The following is a 25,639-nucleotide window of genomic DNA, read 5'->3' as shown; positions in this document are numbered from 1 at the left end:
ACTAATTGGCCACTATATCCAGTATACTTGGTGACTCTTGTCACAAAAACAGGTCTATTTGGGTAACTCGCTGCAATCAATGAGTCTCTATGGATCTAATTTCTGAGCCTGTGATATTTATGGCTGTCAAGTGATTACATAATTATAGTTCATTCATCTACACTCCTTTAACTGATTAACTTATTAATTGATTAAAAAAATTAATCAAAACTTAAAAGATAGGTGCCTTTTTGAGATACTGAAGGTAGCATGAGATCATTTTCAATTTAATACAAATGTGTTCATCCTTGGATAGAACACAATGACATCTAATATTTCCTTTTTCATTTCATATTATATAGAAAATAGCCCCCCCCCCCAAGTAAACATGCACATACTTTCTAAATAAAATTATCCTCATTGATTAAACTGTTCTGGACTGATTAACCAGCTAAAGGTTTTATTAATCCACAAATTAAACACTGCAGCCCTAATAAGTCTGTATAATATGCCACCTCCTTAGCAAACAGGAAATAAATAGTGGAAGAGTATTTCCTTTTTGTTGATCCTTTGTTGATTTCTGATTCTGTTTCTTATTTTAGCTATTTTTTACTCTTTCCCTGGAATGATATATCACTAGTTTTTCACCTAAGAAATCTATATAATTACTAGATTTGTAGTTGCCAAATAGGTTGCCAAATAGAATTACCCAACTCATAAAATAGGCCGTTTGGCCTAATTAAACTGGGGAAATAAAATCATGGAAAAATAAAGGAAGCAGCTGTGACATAGTTACTATGAAGCACAATAGAGAATTCCCACACTTTAAAGTGTTGCTAGAAAGCTACTATCTGCAGCTGCTATAGATGCCAACTCCAGTTTGGAAAATTCCTGGAGATTTGGATACAGCCTGGGAAGTGCAGAGTTTGGGGAGGGGAGGAAGCTCACCAGGGATGTGATACCATGGAGTTTGCCCTCAAAGCTGCCATTTTTCTCCAGGGGAACTGATCTCGGTAGTCTGGAGATCAGAAGTAATTCTGGGAAAACTCCAACTCCCACTTGGAGGTTGACAACCATAGCAATTGCAAGACCAAACTTAAAAAGATTTTTCACATTTTTAAAGAAATGTCTCCATAATCAATGTTCTATAGAGCAGCCCAGGTATGGCGAGCAGGACATCTGGACTACTGTGGGTCAGTAATGGAGGCTGGTTGTGGATTGCAATCCTAGGCACATCAACTTGAGTGTAAGCCCCATTGAACCTAGCGGGATTTAATTCCAAGTTGACACATGTAGGATGGTTTAATATTAACATAAAGTGGCACAGCAGTGCTGCAGTTCTTTGATGACTTAAATATTGCAGTTGTGAACACACAACTATACTGTTCCTTTTTGGTGTGGTGCAAGCATAAGTACAAAGAAATCCTTGTTATATTTCAAAAACCAACTACAGAACACTGTTCATTGCAATAACTATAATATGTATAATGGGCTAGCAAACCAAAGGAAAGCAAACTGGAAAAAGGGAATTTTAAGAGGCTACTTGCAGAGACACTCAATCCTGGTGCAGAAATGAGGATATAAATTCTAATGTTCAAAGGATGGTAGGCCTAAAGCATGTCTGGGATGAATGTATCTGAAAGAGTATAAGCGTGGTGAGCCTAGGTTCTGCAATAGAGGGAAGATGTGTATTGGTTACATGGAAACACTAATTGAGAGGGTGAGAATGGTTTTCAAAGTATCAATATCCAAACACTTAGCATTGCTTAGAAATAAAAGAATTGGAACTTGGGGAATATATTATCAGATTTAACAAGGCAACCATTTAATATTTGTCACAGTATCATTTCTATTTGATAGCAACCCAAAATATATTGTCAGGAATTAGACAATTATGGAAAAAAGAAATTTAAAAAAGCCTCTTTTTAAAAGTCCATATTTAGCATATCACCTGTGTAATAGTATCAGATAGATAACATCAGAGATTATAGTATTAAGTTAGTGGATTTTGTTTCAAGTATGTATTTCTAATTTTGTTATTCACACACAACTAGGACAATAATCTACTGGGAGAATTTATTTTTGTCCATCTTTGGAATTTCACACAATATGCTGCCTGACAGTATATCCAATCATAAGTTTTGTACTTATATCAAATTTACAGTCCTATTTCAGTAGGCATGATTTAAGAACAAAAATAACTGAATGTATGTGCAATGAATAGTTCACATTACAGTGAAGTAATAAGCAATGGTTAAAAGCAAAGTGAAGCACTAGGATCCTGATAGATGTTAAAGATTAACACAAGGGATTGGTCACAATAGACAGTATATTAGTTAATGCAGAGGTAGGAGTGGACACTAATTGGATTTGCATAAATCACTGACTGATTCACATATAAGACACAAGAACAGGCAGTATACTGTTTTGATCTGAGTTAAACACACTCAGTATTCTGGCACCCTGAGCTCATAAGGAATCTGGATTCTATGAGAAAAGTGTAATGTGTGAAAATCCCTTGCATCCCTAAAATTTATTTGGCTGGGATTAAGATTTGCTTCCATTTCACACTGTTACTATTTATACGTTTACTAGCCCAGTCACGCATAACCAATTAATATGAAGCCCAAAGTTCATAGATCAAAAAGTCTTCCATCCTATCATGTCAACACGATTTTACTCTGCCATTTTAATTCCTAATGTATCTGTGAAAGTCAGAGTCCTTTGATGTGGATGAATGATCAAATTTGCCTTTACTTTTTTAGATTTCTTCCAATGAACTTTTGTAAACTAGCATATTGAACTAGTTTTGTAAATTCTTTATAAACTTTTTATAAGTTTTATAAACTTTTCAAAGATTTATTAAGATGTTGTAAGGCACAATCTTATTGGTGCAATCTCTAAATAAGTTAAATTAATCAATTTATAAAAAGCAGCTATTCCAGAACAACTACAACAAAAAGGCTTTTTCATGGTTCTAAAAGCAAACTTAGCCATGTGAAATAGAGCATACATTTCTCCATTAAGAATCCAGAAAACAAGTTTATGCCAATGAAAGATTCCAGTTCTGCCATCATATATGCAAATAGTTAATTAAATGAGAGGAACATGTTCAAAGGAAAAAAATGATGAATTTATATGTATTTGATCACAACCATGAAGAGGAAACATCAAAAAGATTATATATTTAAATTCAGAGGTGCGTACACTACGCTTTGAGTATATGGTGGAAAAACCCTCAGAAGCAAGAAGAAGCAATTTACAAATATTTTAAAACATTTTACAATGTTAAAAAACAGATACAAAAAGATTTTGATGTATTGTCGAAGGCTTTCACAGCCGGAGAACGATGGTTGTTGTGGGTTTTCCGGGCTGTATTGCCGTGGTCTTGGCATTGTAGTTCCATTGTAGTTCATCTCAACAACATCCACCTGAACATACAGTTCATAATGGAGAAAGAAATCGAGGGAAAACTCCCATTCCTGGATACCCTGGTCATCCGCAAAGCAAACTTTCAGTTAGGTCACAAGGTCTACAGGAAACCAACTCACACTGATCGGTACTTACACAAAAACTCCAATCACCACCCCCGACAGAAAAGAGGCATAATGAAAACATTAGTGGATCGTGCAAGACGGATATGTGAGCCGCACTTTCTCAATGAGGAAATTAATCATCTAAACCACGCACTTCAGGCAAATGGCTACTCCAGAAATGAAATCCGAAGAGCAATCAAACCCAGGATGAATCAAACAACCAAGGAAAAACAGTCTCCTACAGGAAAAGTGTTTTTGCCATATATCAAAGGAATTACTGATCAGATGGGAAAGCTTATGAAAAAGCATAACCTTCAAGCAGTATTCAGACCCACCCGAAAAATACAACAGATGCTACGATCAGCAAAAGACAGCAGAGACCCCCTCACCTCTGCAGGAGTATACCGTATACCCTGCAGCTGTGGACAAGTTTACATCGGGACCACAAAGCGTAGCATCCAGACAAGAATAAAAGAACATGAAAGACACTGCAGACTTGGACAACCTGAAAAATCAGCAGTGGCTGAACATAGCCTAACTCAAACAGGGCACAGTATCTTATTCCAGGACACCAAAATACTGGACAACACTTCCAACTACTTTGTCAGACTGCACAGGGAAGCCATTGAAATTCACAAGCATAAGCAAAACTTCAACAGGAAAGAAGAAACCTTAAGAATGAACAGAGTATGGTTTCCAGTTCTGAAAAACACCAGGCTAACAAAACATTCTATCCCCGACAATAGCCCTGCAGAGAAGATTAGCACATCAAGTACCAATCCATATGCAAAAGAACCTCCTCAGGATACAGTGAAGCCTCCCGCCATTAGCATTCCACACCCTGGGAAACTCTTACAGGATGACTCAGCTCAACCCCACCCCTCCTGAGTAGATACAAATGACCTACATCTTTTCCACACTGTGACACTGAGAGATCTCTGTCTTTTGGTGCTACACCTCTGAAGATGCCAGCCACAGCTGCTGGCGAAACGTCAGGAACTACAATGCCAAGACCACGGCAATACAGCCCGGAAAACCCACAACAACCAAAAAGATTTTGATTTGCATAAAACAAAGACCTGAACCACTGCCTATACAAGGCCTTGTTAAAAGTTGATCAGTAAGACAGGACAAATACCAGAAATCTGCATTAAATTAATACATTAAAATTTTTTGACAAGTACTTTTAATGAATGAAATTGGTCTTTTCCTTTCAGTTCCAATCAGAGCCATTAAGAGGATATAGTTTCAGGGCAACAAAAACTGGATGGGAAAGTAGGAGAGGATTCATACTCTGAGACTATATTCAACATGAAGATTTTCATCAGGCAGTTAGTGAAGGCCCAGACCACACAGCATGCCAGTTATTTCCAGGTGGATCATCCCACTGACTTATGGAAATCTTCAAATCTTTAATAGGGAAGCATAAATGGGATAAATGGGGCGGGGGGATAGATCCTCTCTTCCACAAGTTCTCAAGGTGGAGAATATACCTGCTGTGTGGTAATCCCAGCAATGCACTCTTACAGTCCTCTAAGAATGGCTGGCGTGAGCAATCTTTTCTTTTCAGCCATTCTTTAGGCTATAAGAGTGTGCCTGCTGGGATTGCGCCAGCAGTTTGGCTCTCAGAACTGTGAGGATGCCCAGAAAGGAGAGAACAGATTGTTTTAAGTTTACCTGAAGATGGCTGCAAAGCTGGGACTATTCTCACCCTTGCAATGAACCTTGACACAATATTGCATATTCCTACAGTATACAACTTCTAGATGGTCAGCAGTATTAACTGGCCCAATTCCCATGCACAAAGTTTGTCTTAAAATTTAGAACTAGAGCAGTTTATGGACTTTGGGCCTATTCTAGAAAAGTAAAACAGCAACAGCAATTTCTGCCTGTAGAAACCAACAAACAGAACTGACAAGGTACGGAAAGAAGAATCCTATCTCAGATGAATCAGTGGAGAGAACACTGAAAAGATCACTCAGGAATTTTTCATGCCATCACTTAAGTCTAACCCTGATTTGTCAGATGGGGGAAGGGGAAAATGTGGGGTCATTCTACTCTTCCTGTTTGTGAATTTCTTACTGGAGAAGCTCCTTATAGCACCAGTACACTATGAGTGGCAGTGCTGAGGCCATGCGCTCTCACTAGCTTCATACAAGATAGGTCAATCATTGGCTACTAGCCACAGTGAATAAAAAGAATCTCCAAAACCATAGGCAGTAAACCTCTGAACACCAGTGTTAGGAGGAAAGGTAGGGGGAAGCCCTTTTTCTCTGTCTCCTTCATTGGCCCTTCAGGGTAACTACTTGACCGCTCTGTGAAACATAATTTCAGACTAGACCGACCTCTGATCTGAGCCCGCAAGCCTAGGGTTGTTAGATCCCTCTACCCTCCCAGCAGGAGTTGGGGAAGATCCGGCACGTCCTTGGAGTCTTTTCTTTGTACACACACTTGCATGATGACGTCATTTCTGCAAAATGACATCATCATGTCAGCCATGGGTGTGCTCCTGTGCTTTGCATGGGGCAAAGTCAGCCAATTTTGGGGTCAAAATTGGCCATAGTCCTGTAGTTAAGAATTTGTTCATTAGCAACTTCAATGTTATTCCACAACATTACCTTTTGTATTTACTGTTTTTCACTGTTTATGGTTGTTTATTATTGTTGTAAATATAAAAAAAAAATTAAAAAAAATTGGCCATAGTGAAGTGAGGGAGCAAGCCCACGGTTGGCACAATGAAGTGATGTCAGGAAGTGACGTCATGCCCCATTGGGAGCGTGCCCAGTGCGCGCTTTCCAGGGTTGCCTGCCAGTGGCAGACAATCACCAGTGTGTGTGTGTGTGTGTGTGTGTGTGTGTGTGTGTGTGTGTGTGTGTGTAACTTCCTGCCATTCACCAGTGATCAGTGGGCAATAGGGAAAACCCCTGGGAGAACGGGGGAAATACCGGGTGGGCAACTAGGAAGCCTACTCAGAGCATCTCTTATGTTTTTAAGCTGTTGAATATATGTTTCCAATTTCATGTTGTTTTTCCTTGTAGGAAGTGGTTGAGACAAACACAGTAGAGAGAGACTCAAGGGAGAGAATCAAAAGCTATGACTAAAAATTTACTGATGTTAATAAGGAAGCTAAATTTTCTTCTGTAAAAGTTCTGCCGAATTGGAGGTTGGGAGAGGGTTAGATAAATATCTTCCTAGTGTTTATCCACTACTCTTTTACCAATGTCTTTGAGGTTTCAACTCTTGTCTCCAGCAAATGAGGTCATAATGGACAAGGATGTGTGAATTAGAAAGATCGATGCAGTAGGATGTAACATATTGATTTGCTCTGCTCAACTTGGAAACTTCCGGAGAACATAGCCGCACCCTACAGGTGGCTTTTGTGCACCTTGCTAGCCTGATCCAAATACATGCAGTTCTCTGCAATGGATCATTTACTTGTCCCTTAATGATAGACAGAAAGCTAATTGGATTTTAAAAGGTTAACATTTTCTACATTTTAATAAATGTGTCTGTTTTATTACAGGGAAAACAGCAATTTTAGTCTGTGTGTGCGGGAGGGGGGTTGTGCTCTGTATTTAAAAGGGACATACTTTCTAAATGAAGGGGGAAATGAAGGCTGATCAATGACTTCATCTTAAACATAATTTGCTCTCTAATTAGGATTACTAATAATGCAATTCTATGAAGAGTTACTCCAGTCTAAGCCCAATGATTTCAATTAATCTAGAATGAAGTAACTCCTCTTAGGATTGCACTGTAATTAATTCACTACCAAAAGCAAGTCTTCAAACTCAAAACTATCTGTAAATTGTGATTGTAGTTCAGAAAGCAAATATTTACAAGAAAAATCAAATTTCTTGATTATTTAACTATTTGATAAAAGTTTAGTATAAATCTCATGGCCTGGATACTTTATGGTATATTGCTTTACATTTCAAATTTGTAAAAATTAAACAACTGTTTTTAAAAGCTAACAAGAACAGTAATAGCCTATAAATGTAGAAGTTATGGATATTTTCTAAAATTGTGTAAAATCACTTTGGAAAATGTTCTTATATTACAAAGACATTTGATCAATTAATCTAACATTCTATTTACAGGATTTTTCTAATACATAGCCACATAACTAATATGTATTCTCAGATACTTTGACAAGACTAAAATATCAGTTCCCTCTGTTGAAATAATGGTAACAATTTCCATACTGCCTATCTACTTACTGTTTGAACTTTGAGGAAATCCAGGTAAGGAAGATGGACCATTCATTCCAGGTAGAAGAACTGGAGGAAGACCAGGGAGTCCTGGGTAAGCTGCTGGCAAACTAATTCCATGAAGCGAGCTGCTGTCCATCATGCCTGGTTGCTGTACAGTTAAGCCTAGAACATCTGTAGCCTTTTTAATACGATCCAATTCTTGCTGTGCCATCAGCTGTCTAACAGTAGTAGGAGCTAAATAGTCTTTTTCCCGGTCCAGCTGACTTCCCACAGTTTCTCGCACTTTTGTAATATGTTGTTTGGAAAATATATGGTCTCTTATAGACAAACGTGCAGAATATTTCACTCCACATAGAGAACACTCTGGTCTTGATCCATCAGTTGCATTCTGATTGATCATGAATGGCTTCCCTATGTTAATTTTGAATTTTTTTTCTTTTGCTCGAGCATTCTGAAACCAAACCTGAACCACACGTTTGGGCAAGCCAATCTCATTCCCTAGCATTTCACATTCTTGCATGGTTGGAGTCCGATAGTCACTAAAGCAAGCCTTCAAGACTTTAAGCTGTAGGTTACTCATTTGCGTTCGAAATCGCTTGTGACCTGGCCGATCACTGTTTTTGGATTTAAAGGGGTTGGCTCCAAATGGATTAGGTGAACTTGGATCTGCTATGCTTGATGTTTCACTGCGATCAGCATTATCATCAGGATCATCAGTAATGTAAACACTTTGGTCATGTTCACCATCTTTGTCACTGAAATGTACTGATGGACTAGTTAGGGAGAAAAGAAATTTGTCATCATTGTTCTCCATATTAGGCGTGCTTGTGTTTTTTGGCAAACTGTCATTTATAATAGTTTTTGGCTCTTTAGGAGATGATGTGGATTTTACATCTCCTGAACTACCAGTCATACTGTCCATTTCATTGTTTCCTTCATCTCCTGTTGTGGCATCACTAATAGCTGTATTAATTGATGAAGTTTCATCAAAATCAGTCTTATTGTGATCATATCCACCATCAACAGGAGCAGCATTCAGATTCTCAATGTCTTCATTGCACTCTGCTTTGAAGGAAGAAGGACTTAGAAGATTCTTCGGTGACATTTCTGCAGTTTTACTAACTGGAGTTGAGACAGTAGAAGCTAATTCATTTTCACTTGATAAATCAATCTTTGTTAGTGATGGATAATCAAAAAACATGTATTTTTGTGGACTCTCCCCTCCATCTTCTATGCCTATCAAAGGACTTGGTGGCAAACTATAACCTGCTTGTTTTCCTTCATTCCAGTGCCGAGAACGAATGTGACTTTCTAAAGCAGACTTTGCTTTAAACAGTGCTCGACAAAATGGACACCTTTTATGAGACTGTGCTGGACCTACTGCACGGAATTGTCCTTTCCTTTCTCGAGCTCTTGTGTTCTGGAACCAGACTTGGACAACCCTTTTTTTGAGTCCTACTTCACGTGCAATATGATCAAGCATTTTTCTGGTAGGATTAGAGTCTAAAAGATATTTTTCATAGAGTATTTCCAGTTGTTCTGGAGTAATGGTTGTTCTCAATCGCTTATCCCGGTGCTGATCCTCTCCACTATTTCCTCCCTCTTTTTCACTACAGTTGTTGTCCTCCTTATCATCCAGTTTTCGTTTAAGTGACCCAGAAATTGAAGCAGTGTGGTGAGCTGTATGAACTGAGCTTGTTTGTGGTGTCATCTGCGCTAAAGAACTATTTAGCAACTGTCCAGTCATCAGAGGGTTGTTAGGATCAAATATCATATAGGGCATATCAATGGGTCTTTCTAGAAACTGTGAATGAAGAAATTGATTTTGGGCTGCTAGGAAATGCATGTGCTGGTGTTCTTGCCAAAGTTCTAGAGTGGGAAAGGCAACAGTACACTGGTCACATTGGTACTGTAATAACTGAGGAGGTAGACTGTTCTGAAGAGAAGTCAGTGAGATTGTTAAAGGGCTTGAAGGAACAGGTGTAGTTTGTGATGCAGAAGGTGGTCTTCCTCCTATTTGGGATTGTTTCTGTTGCTGTGTTTGAGAGACTGAGGGTTGTGAATCAGAAGAGGTTGTTGGAGCAGACTGTAATGTTTTAGTCACTTGGGAGGAAGTTTCCGCTTGCTTAGGTATGTTATCATTTTGCTTTGGCTTTTCTGTTGAGTCAGGCTTAGGAGAGTTTTTTTCAGGTTCTGGTTTGGGTGATGGCATTAAAGGAGTACTGCAACCAGAACCAGAGCTTGTAGCTGTTGCTATAGTCACACTTTTTGATGAATCAGATGGGCCAGAAAGTGTGCCATTCTTGTAAAGCATTTGATCTGAAGCATCCATTGAATCTTCTGTTTGGCTTTCATCTTGTGCATCATCATCCTCATCTTTATAACACAGCTTTTTCTGATGTGTAATTAAGTCAAAAATTCTAGGAAAAACTACACTACATTTCTTACATTGATATTGCATGTTGCTTGTTCGAATGTACCTCTCATTGGTAAGCTCTCTCTTCTCATTATCTTTAGTTTCAGCTTGATTCTCATAACTTTTACGAGCTTTCTGTCGTGCGTTTTGGAACCATACAACAATAACTCGAGTAGGTAGGTTAAGTACTGTGGAAAGTTGTTCAATTTCATCATCTTTTGGATAAGCATTTGTGTCAAAAAAATCTTGTAAGACTCTAAGCTGGTAGTCAGTAAATCTGGTTCTAGATGATCGTTTGCTGAAAGCTGAATCAGATTTGTAATGTTCTAAAGAACTGGGCTGTGGTTCAATTCTTATATCTTCCAAAACTGTTATGGGAGGATTGCTAAAATTGTATGGAGAATCCTTGTTTCTTTGTCGTTCCTTGAATAGGGTATTGCGGAACCAATGTTTGATAACTTTTTGGGAAAGGCCAGATTTCTCAGCCATTTCTTGAATCTGTTCTTCACTTGGAGAATTGTTAATATCAAAATAAGCCCGCAAGATTTTTAATTGGTCGTCTGTGATCCTTGTACGTGGCCTCTTGAACTGAGAATGCCGTAGGAAATTGGGATCCAATCCTAGCTGTTGCTGACAAAGCTGAGTAAGATCTGCTGACAAAGCATCCATTGGGGGGAGCTGGAGGGCAAGTTGTGGAGGCAATGCTGGATGTTGCACTGGCTGCATCATAATTGGAGGGAAAAGGGGAAGATCCAATGAAACTGGTAGCTGTACTGGTGGTGGTGCAGAAGGTGGAGGCGGAGGTGGTGGTGGAGGTGGAGGAGGTGGCGGCGGCGGTGGGGTTGGCGGTGGTGCTTGTAATGGAGTGGGAGTCATGCTTTGAATTTTTCCAGTGTTAGATGAAGGAGGTTGTGAAGCAGTTGTAGACTGAGGTGGGGGTGGAGGTGGCGGTGGTTCTGGAGAAGATGGTGAAATTGGATAAAGCTTGTCATAAGCCTCCCTATACTGACGGGCAAATTTTTCTAGTGCAGCATATGGAAAGAACTGGCCATGAACATGTTCTTGATGACTTTTCAGTATCAAAATGTTAGAAAATAATTTACTGCATGCTGCACATTCCAGTTTGTCAGGATTTTCACAATCACCAGTTTTGCTTTTTTTCTGTACCTTCTGTCTGTTCTCATTATACTGAATAACCAACTCAAAGCCAAAGTTCTCTAACAATGCCTTGGCTGCATTTCCTCTTGCCCCAGAAGCAATTCTAGGTGGTGGAATGACTGGTTCAGAGTTCTTCTGTTTCTTTATGTCTTTGTTTTCTTTTAGTCCTTCACTATCACTTGTGAATTCTTGCTTTGGTTTTTCTTGTTTTTCAGAAATCTCTTCTGATTCCTTATATGATGGCATATCTTTCATCATCTGGCAATCTGTACCTACTACACTGTTCTGTTCTGTTTTTACCAATTTACTACTTTGATGCTGCTGCTGTTGCTGCTGCTGTTGCTGCTGCTGCTTTTGTGGCTGAATCTGAGGCTGCGTTGCTTGATACTGTTGTGCTTGTTGCTGTAGTATCTGTAGTTGAGTTTGACCAACATGGTGTTGAGTCTGCATCTGTTGTTTTAGGTCTTCTAGCAATGAGCCTGCCATACCTGCCATTCCAGGCATACCAAATGCAGCAGAACCAGGCAAACCCAGATCAGGGCTCAAACTGAACTCTGTTCCAGGAATATAGAATGGAAAAAGAAATTGTGGCTGCTGAAATTGCAACAGTGCCTCTGGTGTCATAGGAAAATGAGGCAAAAAAGCTGGGTTTAGGAACTGGGGTTGGAAAAAAGCTGCTTGCTGTTGCAGTTCATGCTGGAGTTGCATTTGCAGTTGTGCTGGTGACTGGGGAGGATGATGTGTAGGCTGAGTAGAAACTAATTCAGAAGCTTGCTTTTTATTTAATTCTTTGGCATCTATATGGGTTTCTTTGCTGTTAACCGCTGGTAAGGTCGTAGGGTCTACTATTCCTTGGCTGGGGCTATTAACATTCCCTGGTATGCTGTTTCCACTCATTGCATTACTGCTTGGTTCTAATTTTGCAGCCCTTGCCTTGGTTTGATGAAGCACAGATCTCATATGGATTTCCAGTGTAGAACTTTGGCTATAAGAAACATTACAAATGCTGCATTTGTAGGGTTTGTTGTCAGTGCTGCTGTTAGCTTCTTGAGGGACAGGACTAGATGCTTCCTGCAACACCTTTTTGAGTTTATGCAAATGTGAGACTGAGTTATAATGGACCAAAAGAATGTTCTTTTGGGTGAAAGATTCTTTGCAAACTGTACATTTATATGGACGAGAAGGATCTAGAAATTTTTCCATAGTAAAATTTGGCCCTTTTCTAAAAGGTAAGGTCCGCTTTGGTTCTGAGCCCATTTCATCTGGAATGGAGCTACTATCACTTCCTACAGGACTTGCTTTACCTTCCTGGTCCATCTCATATTCTCTTTCTATCTCCTGTTCTAGTGCATGTTCATCTTGTGCCACAGTTTCACTTTCTGCCCAGAGTTCGCCATTTACAGGTAAAGATGCACATAACTGCTGAATTTCAGCTTCGCTGAGTTCTGGGTGGCCTGCTTCCAAATGTTTTTTTAAAGCCTGGAATGTACGGAAGCTACGTTGGCAAAGGCTACACATGGTAGCAGCCCGAATAGCATGATATTGGGAATGTATTTGAAGCTTCTGCATAGTCTTAAAAGCCAAACTACAATGGTTACAACGATATTTATAGACATGGCGATCAGAAACTGAAAGCTGCTGCCTCTTCTGCTGATCATTCAACTGATCTGGCAGTGATTCGATGATCTTTATATCCTTACTGCTGTTTTTGTTCCATTCTGGCATTTCAGTAGATTCCTTAAGTGGCTTCTGTTCCTCTATTTTAATTTCCATTCCCGTTTTTGATTCTTCAAGCCCAGGGATATTCTTCTCATCTGGAGGACTTTCACCTAGTTAAAAAAGAGGAAAGAAATTGTATTTAGCCCTTGTAGTATTTTACTAAAGTGTATGTTAAATGAATGGGTACCTATAATATACCCACAGATAACTGGAAAAGTCTTTGGAATCAACAACATATATTTTTCAAATAGTACAGCTGTTTTCAAATGAAAGTGTATATAGTTTATGTGCTTGAATTTTAGGCATAAAATTTTGGTTTGAGAAATCAATTAACAATATGATTCCCATACTATCAATCTTTGTTGACGATCATAAATAAATTCTTAAAGAGTATGGCAAAGATCTTTTCCTGCTAGTCAATATCCCTTAATCTTAGGTGCTGGAGATCGGCTCAGGAAGCTTATGTACAAAAAACATGAACTTTGTAACAGATTTAATCTCTTCCTGTCCCCCAAATTCTTGTAAATGTTGCTCTATTGAAAATTCTTGAACTTTTAAGGAAACACACCTTCTACGACAGTGTTCACCAAAGAAAAACAGTGCAATGTGAATACATACAAATACACACACATGCCCAAAGCATTAGTGCTTAGATTCTATAAACCTGGACCTTTGTTGCCATACCTGAGTACTTCCCAGAACCCTCAGCTGTCAGACTTGCAGAGGTGTCACAATCAGATTTTTCGGAAGAAGCTGATGGCAGTAACATACTATTAGGCATCATCATATCTGGTACAGGAACCTAAAAAAAATCAGACATGATACTGAACTTTTGAAGATAACTGCAGAATTTATTGCATTGTTACATATCACCAATTAAAACAACTAACAGCTTGATTAATCTTTAAATTTTCATATAGCTGAGGAAACTGAATAGGGCTGATTATCACTAACACAAATGCCCTAATTGGTGATCTGTTTATTCAATTAATTGGACAAAATCAGAATTGATGCCACTGAGAGACAATATATCACAGGAGTTAGCCATGTTAGTCTGTAGTAGCAAAATAGAAAAAAATCCAGTAGCACCTTTAAGACTAACCAACTTTACTGTAGCATAAGCTTTCGAGAATCACAGTTCTCTTTGTCAGATGCACAGATTCTACATCACAGAGTGCAATTACTAAGGGACATTTTCAATGGCGCCTAGGTGTTATTAAATAACTTGGAACGTTGATTCTAAGGAATGTTAAGGACATGATTTCATTAAATTTTAATAAATGGATCTTGGATATATCCTTGGATTTGGATAGATGGGCAACCCTAAACCTGTCACTATGGGGTAAAGCAAATACACTCAAAATGAATATTATACCTTGAAATATATATGTTATGTGTGCAATCCCTTTTTATGTACTTTGTAGATACATTCATAAAATTAATACTTTGTTTTGAAAATTTATGTGGGGCTCAACACTACCCAAGATTTCTTTAAAGAGGGTGCAACTTTCATTTAATGAAGGAGGATTTGGTCTTCCGAACTTTGGTACTTATCATCAGGTATATTTGTTAGCGTATACAAATTATTGGGATCCCTCCCCTCACTTGGAGTATCCATCTTGGACTCTTTCACAGGCCTCTTTTTTTAAACTACTTTTTAAGCGGAATGCACTGCTTATGTTAAAATGCATTTTGTTCAACAATTTTTGCAGCTAGAGAAATATGGCACATAATATCACAACAATATTAATTTGATCCATTCCCACATTCTAAACTAACATTATGGTTAAATCTCGATTTAAAAATTAGGAATAAATCTTTTGTATGGAAGGCTTGGACAAAATAGGGGAATTTTTTACTTTAGATCAATTGATAGGTAATCATGATGAATTCTTGTCATTTTTTCAACTGAGGTCTAAATTTGATTTGCCAACTTCTGCCAAATGGCAATATTAACAAGTGCAACATTTGTTGGTGCCCATATATGAGTGCTTCAGAATCTCCCCCACTTTTTGAAATTCTTATTGAATCAATACATAATGTGAAACCTTGAGGTTGATTAATAAATATGATATACAGAATCCTACAGATGAATGGAATAATGATCTGGAGTGTCCAATTTTGTTAAAGCAATGGGATAATGGGATACCTGTTGCTACTGTAGATCTTAAGTTGTGACTTATTCAGCAAAAAATTATGTTTAGGGTATATCGGACACCACAATGTCTTTTTACTAAAGGTTTAAACACTGTCTGTTGGGGGTGTAATTCACAAAATGCATCTCTTAAGTATATGTCATGTTTAGTTCAGCCCTTTCGGGAGGAAGTTATTAGTCATATTCATTCTGTGTTAGAAAACTCATTTTATTTTTGAGGATGTTAAGGCACTGTTTAACTACTTGTCTGTCTCTTGGAATTTAATTGATGGTCAACAGAAATAGACCCTCCGTGCCCTTACAGTTGCTAAAAGTCTTATACTTCAGCATTGTAAAGAAAAAAGCCCACCTACTATAAATCACTGGATTGAAGACTTTATACACTTATCAACATTTGAATGTATCATATAGACGGCAACTGTGCATGGACTTATATTTAGATATTTTGTTGCAATGAGAAGAGAGAAGACATCTTACCTTTTAGGGGGAATGTAATTATAATCTAAGCTAATATAATATTTAAGGGAATTTTACACTGAATATATGAGATAATGAGAAGGGGTAAATAGATATCTCAATGAGGTATACTATATATGATATATAAAACAGGGTTAACATACCTGTAACTTATGTTCATCGAGTTCTTCTGTGCTGACACACATGGGACTGCGCAGGCGCAGGCCAGCCGCCGGAGAATTTTCTAGAGCTTCCATGGCTCCGAAGGGGCCGTTTGTCGCGCGCCTCAGCGACCGTTTTCCTGCCCAAACGGTCACGTGATCCTCCAGCGACCAACGGCCCCTTCCCTCAGTTCTCCCTTGCCGCCGCTTGACCAACACACTTCAGCCGTAACACCTTAAAAACACCAATATCCGTTACAGCCATCACAGTATTGTGCATTGGAGTTCACAGCGGGGTAGGAGGGAGGGTTGTGTGTCAGCACAGAAGAACTCGATGAACATAAGTTACAGGTATGTTAACCCTGTTTTCATCTTCGTTCTTCTGTGCCTCCACACATGGGAGTGTACCAAGCTTCACACAATAAGGAAGGCGGGGGTGAAGTCCAACACAATTTTATTGAACAAACAAGATCAACAATAAATAGATATGCATATATACATCTATGTAAAAATACTGTGTAAGGACACATAAATATTCAATATTTACATATATACACACCCCCAGGTACATATATACACACTTTCACTCAAGGGTACCCAACAGGTACGCCAAGAAAGTCATACCAAAACTCCCTCAGGAAAAAAGGGAGTGTAAGACAGCCTTGGCCACAGATACATCCTGCTCCGCATTGACATCAACGGCGTAATGCCTGACAAAGGTGTCTGCAGAGGACCACGTGGCTGCTTTACAAATGTTAATCAGGGGCACCCCCCTGAGGAGTGCCGAAGAGGATGCTTGGGACCGCGTGGAGTGGGCTCTGACATGAAGCGGGCAAGCCACCCCTGCCAGGGAATAGGCCTTGCTAATGGCCGTCACAATCCACCTAGACAGGGTCTGTGAGGAAGCCCTGTTACCCTTGTCCTTGGCCCCAAAACATACAAACAGGTGAGGACTGGAGCGGAATCCCTTCGTCCTATCCAGGTAATAGGCTAGGGCCCTCTTCAAGTCTAGGGTATGGAGGGCCTTTTCCCCCTTAGAGGAGGGTTGAGGAAAGAACGCAGGTAGTGAGATATCCTGCGAGAGGTGGAAGGCGGACACCACCTTGGGCAGGAACTCAAGGCAGGGACGCAGGACCACCTTGTTGGGATGAAACACAAGAAAGGGAGGGTCAGACCGCAGTGCAGACAGCTCACTGACCCTTCTGGCCGACGTGACGGCCACCAAGAATGCTACCTTGTAGGATAGCATATCCAAGGGGCATGTAGCCATAGGTTCAAATGGAGGCAACATGAGATGTGAGAGCACCAAGGACAGTGACCACCGAGGCACTGGCGCAGACACAGGTGGGTAAAGATTGTACATGCCCTTAAGGAACTGGCGGGATTGCGAGTGAGAAAACACCGTAGCACCCTCAACTCGGGTGTGAGCAGCTGATATCGCTGCCAGGTGGACCTTGAGGGAGGAAACCTTCAAGCCCAGGCCACGCAAGTGGCACAAATACTCGAACACAACCCCCAAGGGACTGCTCTCGGGCACCACTCCTCTGGCAAGTGCCCAGAGCTCAAACCTGCGCCACTTGGCCGCATAAGCGCGCCTAGTGGATGGCCGACGAGCATTCAGGAGGACCCTCTGTACCTCGTCAGTAAAGCCTACAGGGGAGGAACGATCCGCCAAGCCGTTAGGTGCAGCTTCCTGGGATCGTGGTGGACTAGGCTCCCGTTTAGGAGAAGGTCTTGCCGAGGGGGCAGACTGACATATGTCCGTTGGGACAGCCGCAGGAGCTTCGGGAACCAAACCTGCCGTGGCCAGAAGGGGGCCACTAGGATGCAGTCTGTCCCGTCCTCCTCTATCTTGCACAGGACCCTGGGAATCAAGGGGAATGGAGGAAACATGTAGTGCAAGCCCTGCGTCCACGTAAACTGGAAGGCATCCCCAATAGAGAGGGGGTCGCTCCCTGCCCTGGAACAGAACGTGTGGGCCTTGGTGGTCGCCGCAGTGGCGAACACATCTATCACTGGATGACCCCACATCTGGAAGATCGGCCCAACGCACTCTACGTTCAGTTCCCACTCGTGTTCCAGTAAAGGGACCCTGCTGAGGGCATCTGCCCGGGCATTGTCCGACCCAGCCACGTGTATAGCACGGAGCGACACGCCGTTCTTGATAGCCCACTGCCAAGTGAGTGTGGCTTCCCGGCACAGGGCCATGGACACTGTGCCCCCCTGCTGATTCACGTAGTACATGGCAGTCGTGTTGTCCGTCTGCACCAACACCTGACGATTTCTCAGCAGTGCTGTAAGAGACACAAGTGCGAAACGAATGGCCCTTAGTTCAAGCACATTGATATGGAGGGTCTTTTCCCTGTCAGACCAGACATCTTGCACAGCCACATCACCACAGTAAGCCCCCCATCCCAACAGAGAGGCATCAGTGGTAACCGTGATGTCATGGTGTTGATACCCGAAAGGGGTCCCTCTAAACAAGTTGTCATCAGACAGCCACCAGTCCAAAGAGGAGAGGATGACCCTCGGGATAGAGAATTTGAGGGACGGAGGGTGCAGTAGAGCATCATACCTCCGCACAAACCAGTTCTGGAGAGGGCGCATACGCAGCCTAGCGAAAGGCACCACAGAGGTGGCCGCTGCCATATGCCCTAGTAAGCACTGGATAGTGCGCACAGACTGGAACCGGTTCCCTTTAAACATGGACACTAGACCCCTTAGGGACCGAGCCCTCTCCAAGGGGAGCAGGGCCTTACCCTCCACAGAGTCTAAAAGCGCACCAATGTAGGACACCTTGCAGCTGGGCACCAGCTTGGATTTCTCCAAGTTGACCAGGAGCCCCAGGCGTTGGCAAGTGCTAAGTACCAAGCCAATGTCCTGCACCAGCCTAGACTCCGATTCAGCCACGATGAGCCAGTCATCGAGGTACGGAAAGATGGTACAGCCTTCTTCCCGTAGGAAGGAAACCACAGGGGCCACACATTTAGTGAACACTCGTGGGGCAGTGGACAGGCCAAAGGGGAGCACCTTATACCGGAAAACCCGTTGCCGGTAAACAAAGCTCAGGTACTTCCTGTGCTCCTTCCGTATGCCCACGTGAAAGTATGCGTCTTTTAAGTCAAGAACCGCAAACCAATCCCCCTGTTTCAGCAAGGCGATCACAGCCGCCAACGTTACCATTTTGAATTTGGTCACCTTGAGGAAGGCATTAAGGCCCCTCAGATCTAAGATGGGACGTAAGCCCCCATCCTTCTTAGGGACCAGGAAGAACCTAGAGAAGAATCCCTTTACAGAGTCCTCATAGGGCAATTCTTCCACAGCACCCTTGGCCAAGAGCGACACGATCTCCGCATCCAGCTCGGCCATAGTGTTATTGACAGCTGTCAGGGGTGAACTGCATCTAGGCAGCTCAACGAACTCCAGCCCGTATCCCAGTTCAACAATAGTTAAGACCCATGAGTCAGATGTTATTGACTCCCACTCAGAGAGGAGTGGACTAAGTCTGTCCGAAAAGTTCGGGGATACGGCTGGCGTGACCCGTCAGTACTGCCTCCCGGTGCCCTGCTGATCCTTCTGCTGGGCCGGTTGTTGTGCCGGACGAGGCTTGAAGGGCCGACGCCTCCTCTGCTGTTGTGCGGGAGGGTAAGGCCGCTGTTGGTAGGCAGGATACTGCTGGTAGCCTGGCCGCTGTTGATGGTATCTGCCCTGGTAATGGTAAGGGCCAGATCGGGGAGCGTACCGTGACCTGGAGGAGGGCTTGTCCGCTGGAGCCAGACCCAAAGACCGCGCCGTCTGCCGGTCCTCTTTCTTTTTCTTCAGGGTCTCGTCGGTCGCTTTGGAAAAGAGCGAATCCCCCTCAAATGGCATGCTCTCCACTCTGGAACGCACCTCTTGGGACAGGGCCGTAGACCGCAACCAGGAGTGGCGCCTGAGGACCACCGCCGAAGCCATCCCTCTAGCAGCAGTGTCAGCAGCGTGGCTTCCAGCGTTCATCTGCTGCTTAGACAGCCTCACAGCCTCTGTCTGCAGCAGGGACACCACAGCCTTCTGCTCAGGAGGGAGGTCTCGTGTATAGGATGCCAACTTCTCCCAGAGGTACAGCTGGTACCCTGCCATGATGGTCTGATAGTTGGCAATCCTCAGACCTAGGGAAGAAACAATGTATTGGCGCCTGCCCATGGCATCCAGTTTCTTGCCCTCCTTATCGGCAGGTACCGAGGAGTGACCCGATCGCCTGGGGTTGAACTCCTCTGTGACCAAGGAGGAAGGTGGAGGGTGTTTCACCAGCGCCGGCCAGGTACCCTGCTTGATCTTGTAGAGCTGCTCAATCCTCTTGGATGTTGGAGGTTGATCGCAGGGCACCTGCCACACCTTCTCCACGATTTCCTCAAGACCCTCGAGCATGGGGAAACCAACATATGCCGGGTTGTCTCCGTAAATGCGTTTGAGGAGCTTGTCCTTGGTCTGGGGAACCGCCGAGGAGATGTCCATCTCGAGAGCCTTGGCCATCCTCGCCATCTGGTCGGCGTAGATGCGGAGGTCCTCGAATGGCGAGTCCGCAGATGGTACAAGCTCTTCAGCTGGCGATGGTTCGGACCAGGACTCCGACTGGTAGCCGCCAAAGCTCTCCACATCCTCCTCATCGGAACCGAGCCGGGATTCCGGAACCTGGTGCGGAGGGGGAGCCCACGTCGACCTCGATGTCGAAGGCCTCGGTTCCGACACGGAGAAACCTGCAGGTGCCCCTTCCCACTGGCAATGGTATGGCGAGGGGAGGTAGGAGGCCTGTCGATGTCGGGACGCAGTGGACTGGACCGATCGGACACTGTCCCCAGACCGACGTCGCTCACGACCGGCAGCTGGTGGAGACGGACGGGCAGGCGACGGACGGCTCCGACGAGGAGACGGGCTCGGTTCCAGCCTCGGCGACCGAAGAGCAGGCGATGTTCGGATCCGACGGCGCGGGCTCGGCTCCGGTCCCGAAGAGAATTCTGCGGGCACCGTCTCGAAGGCCATCGGATCCGGCACCGGCACGGAGATGTCCTCTGGCTCCGGGGAATCCAGATGAGGGGAAGGCGTGTGAGGAAGCACGATGACCTCTTCCTGGGGAGCGGGATGCGGCGACCGGTGATGTTTGGTCTTCTTCTTCTTCTTCGCCGGTTCCGAAGAAGACCTCGGAACCGACGCGCTCCTCGCCTTCGAAGGGGACCTCGGCCTCGATCTCTTAGGTTTTACCGGAATCGACCCGGTCGTCGGTTCCGATCGGGGACTCGGTAGACGGATCCTCGGTTCCGATGTCGGTCTCGGATCCGACCTGGTGGAAGATGCGCTACGGGGCGGCCGCACCGGTCCCTGCGCTGGAGAGGCCGCTCTCGACGCCGAGGCACTCGGGGGACGCGGTTTCGACCCCGACCTCGCGGAGGCCACTGAGCCAGCTCCGGAATGCCGTTCGGCAGAGGGGCTAGGGCCGGCCTTGGAGGAGGGCAACGGGGCGCCTCCGGACATGACCTTCTGCCACAGGGAGGAGTTAAGACGGGCCTTGCGCTCCTGTCGGGCCTTGCTGGTGAAGCCCTGGCAAATCTTACAGGCCGTTACATTATGGGTCTCCCCCAAACAGAACAGGCACAGTTCATGGCCATCGGTCTTGGCCATTTTAGTGTGGCATTGGAGGCAATGCTTGAAGAGAGCCTTTGAGGCCATCTTCAGGGGCACGCAAAAGGAAGGTCAACAAACAGTCCGAGTCAAATTACCGAGTCCACAACAAAGTCCAAACGAGATCCGAAGAATAGTCGAGGTCACGAAGTCCGAAGTCAAAAGCCAAGCAATCAGTCAGAATAAAGCACGAAGCACAAAAGCACAGAGCAACGAAGCTCACGTTCTCTCCAAGCGGCGGCAAGAAGAGAACTGAGGGAAGGGGCCGTTGGTCGCTGGAGGATCACGTGACCGTTTGGGCGGGAAAACGGTCGCTGAGGCGCGCGACAAACGGCCCCTTCGGAGCCATGGAAGCTCTAGAAAATTCTCCGGCGGCTGGCCTGCGCCTGCGCAGTCCCATGTGTGGAGGCACAGAAGAACGAAGATGAACATAAAATAACGGGTTAGTGGATCAGACTTTACATTATAACATATTATGTGGTTATGCTATATGGTGTTGTGTGCTGTGCTACTTTGGTGGCATAGCATACAATATATACATAATATATTACTATAATATATACTATATTGATAGTGTATTTGATAGAGTATATGCCTAAAAGAAAAGAAATAAAATAAGTTTAAAGTAAGAGATAGTGCGATCCCTGCTATATATTATACTATATTGTTATGTTATATTGATATGAGATATACTATATTGATAGTATGTTTGATAGAGTTTATGTAAAAGAATAAGAATGTGCTTAGAGTAAGAGATATTATGATTTAAAGTTGGTAAGAAAATAGAAATGAAATATATTTCAGTAATAAGAAGGGTTAAGGGTTGGAAAGCTGTTGGAAGTCAATAGGGAGGGGGGAGGAAAAGGGTGGGGGACAGAGTAAGGGGAAAAATGGGATTATATGTGTTAAATTTGGAAAATTTTCTTTTGTTTTTCCACTCACCAATAAAATTTTATTAAATCGACATATTTAGATATTTTATAGATACCTACGAATAGATTTGTCAATAATGTTTTTGTAGCCAGCACTTTCTTTTTCTCTCCTGTTTGTTTCTTAATTTTTAAAAAACGTTTGCACTAATAAATAAGCATTTTTTTAAAAAATGAACAAGTATCCTAAGGAGTTTGTGGGTCAAGTTTAACCTCAACCTCACATATAATACAATAAGCATACTTTAAATTTCAAGGAGAATTTTTTCCAGGTCAACTTTAGGACCTGCCTTACTAAATTGAGCCTAGAATTTTAGCACGAGGATCTTGCTGCTTGGGGGCACTGAATCAGTAAGTTGGATCAGTAAGTTGAATCAACAATCTTCAGCATGTTCCATCCTTGCTATTCTAAAGGTATTTTCATAACTTCAAAACACTTCTCGTATTGTTCTTGATATTGCCAGAGAGTTTCTAGAAGATACTGTAATTGTACATTCTAGACAAATGTAGTTTTCACAGTCACAAAATGTGAGACTATGCTTTAGCCTCTTGGGTAAAATCGGTATCTCCTGCCATCCAATATATATATATTGCAAGAAATTACTGTTTCAAAATGTATAAGTGATAAATAATCCTACATTCATTCATTCATTCATTCATTCATTCATTCATTCATTCATTCATTCATTCATTCATTCATTCATTCATTTATATTGGATGGCAATATATATATTGCCATCCAATATGAATGAATGAATGAATGAATGAATGAATGAATGAATGAATGAATGAATGAATGTAGGATTATTTATCACTTATACATTTTGAAACAGTAATTTCTTGCAATAATACTTTTAGCCCTCATATCACAATTTATAGTAAATTTAGACCAAGCATTCCCTTATGTAAAATATGTTAGTAGATTTAGTACAGAATGTGCATGGAGGCACAGAGGTGAGTGCTTTGATCTTGAAAGGCTGACTTTAATGAGAGCTTCAGATTCTCAGGTCTCTGAAAATTAGGGTTAAGTGAATAGGCCAAAAGGGTACACCAAGGTATTGGCAGAACGAGGAAGAGACCTCAGGAGTCCTGATAGCTTACCCAGTCTCTAGCTCTAGTTCCAGTGACAGAATATATTGGGCATCAGTTACAAACATGGACTTGTCAAATGCACATCAGCATTTTAAACACTTACTGTCATAAGCAGTTTCTCCACACAGTCAGGCGACACGCTGTGCAAATGGGTTAAATGTAGCTGGAGATGCATTTTGTTGCTTAGGACATCCTGACAGAGTGGACAGCAGATTACAGGCTGCATAGAATGCTGTGACAGGACATGCATCTGGATACGATTTGGGTCCCTGCTGTTGTAGTTACAATAAGGACACTGATAAAACTGAAAAATATCCAACAGAAATTCAGTCCATTAGACAAAGCATATTTAATTAGTAGAAAAATATAGAATCTAATAATACTAGCCCCTGCTTTCAAGATCAGAATTAGATAACCCAGATCTGCTACTATTTGCCACTTTCCTGGGATTACAGTGTCTTCATTGCTATTTTCACCAGTTGCTCAAGACACACAATTAATATGAGAAAGCAAAAGGTTCAGAAGCTACATGTTCAGCAAATTACAGTAATCTACTATATGGCAGCAACAATAATTTGGGGTATTACATTAATTTATGGCATCTGTTATTTTATATCATGCTATATTTGAACTGGCCAAGAAGTCACCATTGGGAAAGGAAGAATACACCTTTAGATCACTTTGCTATATTTATTGGGACAAGGTTTTTCTTTCTTTCTTTCTTTCTTTCTTTCTTTCTTTCTTTCTTTCTTTCTTTCTTTCTTTCTTTCTTTCTTTCTTTCTTTCTTTCTTTCTTTCTATTATTTATAAGCTGCCTTTTGCACTGAGATTCAAGGCAGATTACATAGTGTAAGTCAATACAATCTATGGCTGGGGCATCCAATAAACAATGCAAAAAGGTTTGGATTGCATAACATTTGAAAACAAGCAGAAATCTGATAAAGAGCTAAAACAATACTGAAACAAAGCATAAGCAATTAACATGACACATATTCTTTGGCCGGCAAAAATCCAAATACTTTCTGTAGATAGGAATCTGGTATGAGTTCCAACATATGGATTTGGATCCTGTAATAAATTTGAACCATTTTGTCTTGGTGACACTGATGAGGTCAAGAAGCATTTTTTTTCAATCTGGCCAATGCCACAAGGAGGACAAACCACATTGTCCTGGATATAGCTAGAACTATAGGGGAATAATTTCTGGATATGGCCAAGAAAGTCATTCAAGATACCTTTGCACACAGAAACAGGGCTAGCCCTGTCCCATAACTAGACAGGCCACAAAGAGAGTCTAGAGGCATAGAATCTAACAGCCTTAGAGAGAAGCATAAAACAATAGTTACACAGTTGTATTACCATGTGTAGATTAGAAGAGCCATCTAACATCAGTATATACAATGTACCAAGGCTCAGGAGCAGGAAGAATCCAAGAATGGCAGGAATGTCTAACTTCATAGAAGCTGGCAACATTATTTGAGGATAGTTTAGGGTTGCCAGCCTCCAGGTGGTAGCTGGAGATCTCCTGGAATTACAACTGATCTCCAGGCAGCAGAGACCAGTTCCCCTGGAGAAAATGGCTGCTCTGAAGGGTGAACTCTATGGCATTATACCCCACTGAGACCCTCTTCTCCCCAAACCCTGTCTTCTCCAGGCTCCACCCCCCAAATCTTCAGGCTTTCCCAGCCTGGACCTGGCAACCCTAGGATAGTTACATTGGTGGAGGGTAAAAAGATATTCAGACATATGAGAAACTTGTAATCACTAATTCTACATAGACTTGTTAACACTAGAAGCAGCAAGAATGAACTAACTATTGTTATATATTACAAGATGATGTTTCAAATATGGATAACTTTGTTTGGTAACGAGCCTCATGTAGACAGGCTTGAGTGTGAGGAGAGCTCACTGAGGGGCAGCTGGAAGCATGGAGTGTTTTCTTTTGATCTGCAGCTAGTGGCCACTGGGATGCAAGCCCCACCTTCCTTTTCACCTTCAGAGGTACTGGTTGCTGGGATGGCTATTTAACAGGGGCCTCATACAGGAGACACACACAATCCTCTTGGTGTGAGTCAAAGGGTGAAAGAACAAGGGTTCTTGGCCTGTGGCTCTTAGTTTGGAGTGCACAGTTGGAGGACAGACATAGCTTGCACGAGGTGGAGGACATGA

General features: G+C 42.4%; 1 protein-coding gene across 1 annotated transcript in view; it reads right to left on the bottom strand.

Annotated features, from left to right (window-relative positions):
• Window positions 1–25,639, bottom strand: part of ZFHX4 (zinc finger homeobox 4) — a 288,469-nt gene that overhangs the window by 5,309 nt on the left and 257,521 nt on the right. The window contains exons 7-9 of the mRNA XM_054984693.1: window positions 23,574–23,774; window positions 13,707–13,824; window positions 7,736–13,132 (exon numbers count right to left, since the gene is read on the bottom strand). Of these exons, the coding sequence (XP_054840668.1) occupies window positions 7,736–13,132; window positions 13,707–13,824; window positions 23,574–23,774 (5,716 nt within the window). The remainder of the gene's footprint in view (window positions 1–7,735; window positions 13,133–13,706; window positions 13,825–23,573; window positions 23,775–25,639) is intronic.

The sequence above is a fragment of the Eublepharis macularius genome, chromosome 7 (genome assembly GCF_028583425.1).
Source record: "Eublepharis macularius isolate TG4126 chromosome 7, MPM_Emac_v1.0, whole genome shotgun sequence".
Classification (NCBI taxonomy): domain Eukaryota; kingdom Metazoa; phylum Chordata; class Lepidosauria; order Squamata; family Eublepharidae; genus Eublepharis; species Eublepharis macularius.
The sequence above is the reverse complement of the archived record's forward strand: the minus strand, read 5'-3'. Positions and strand labels throughout refer to the sequence as shown.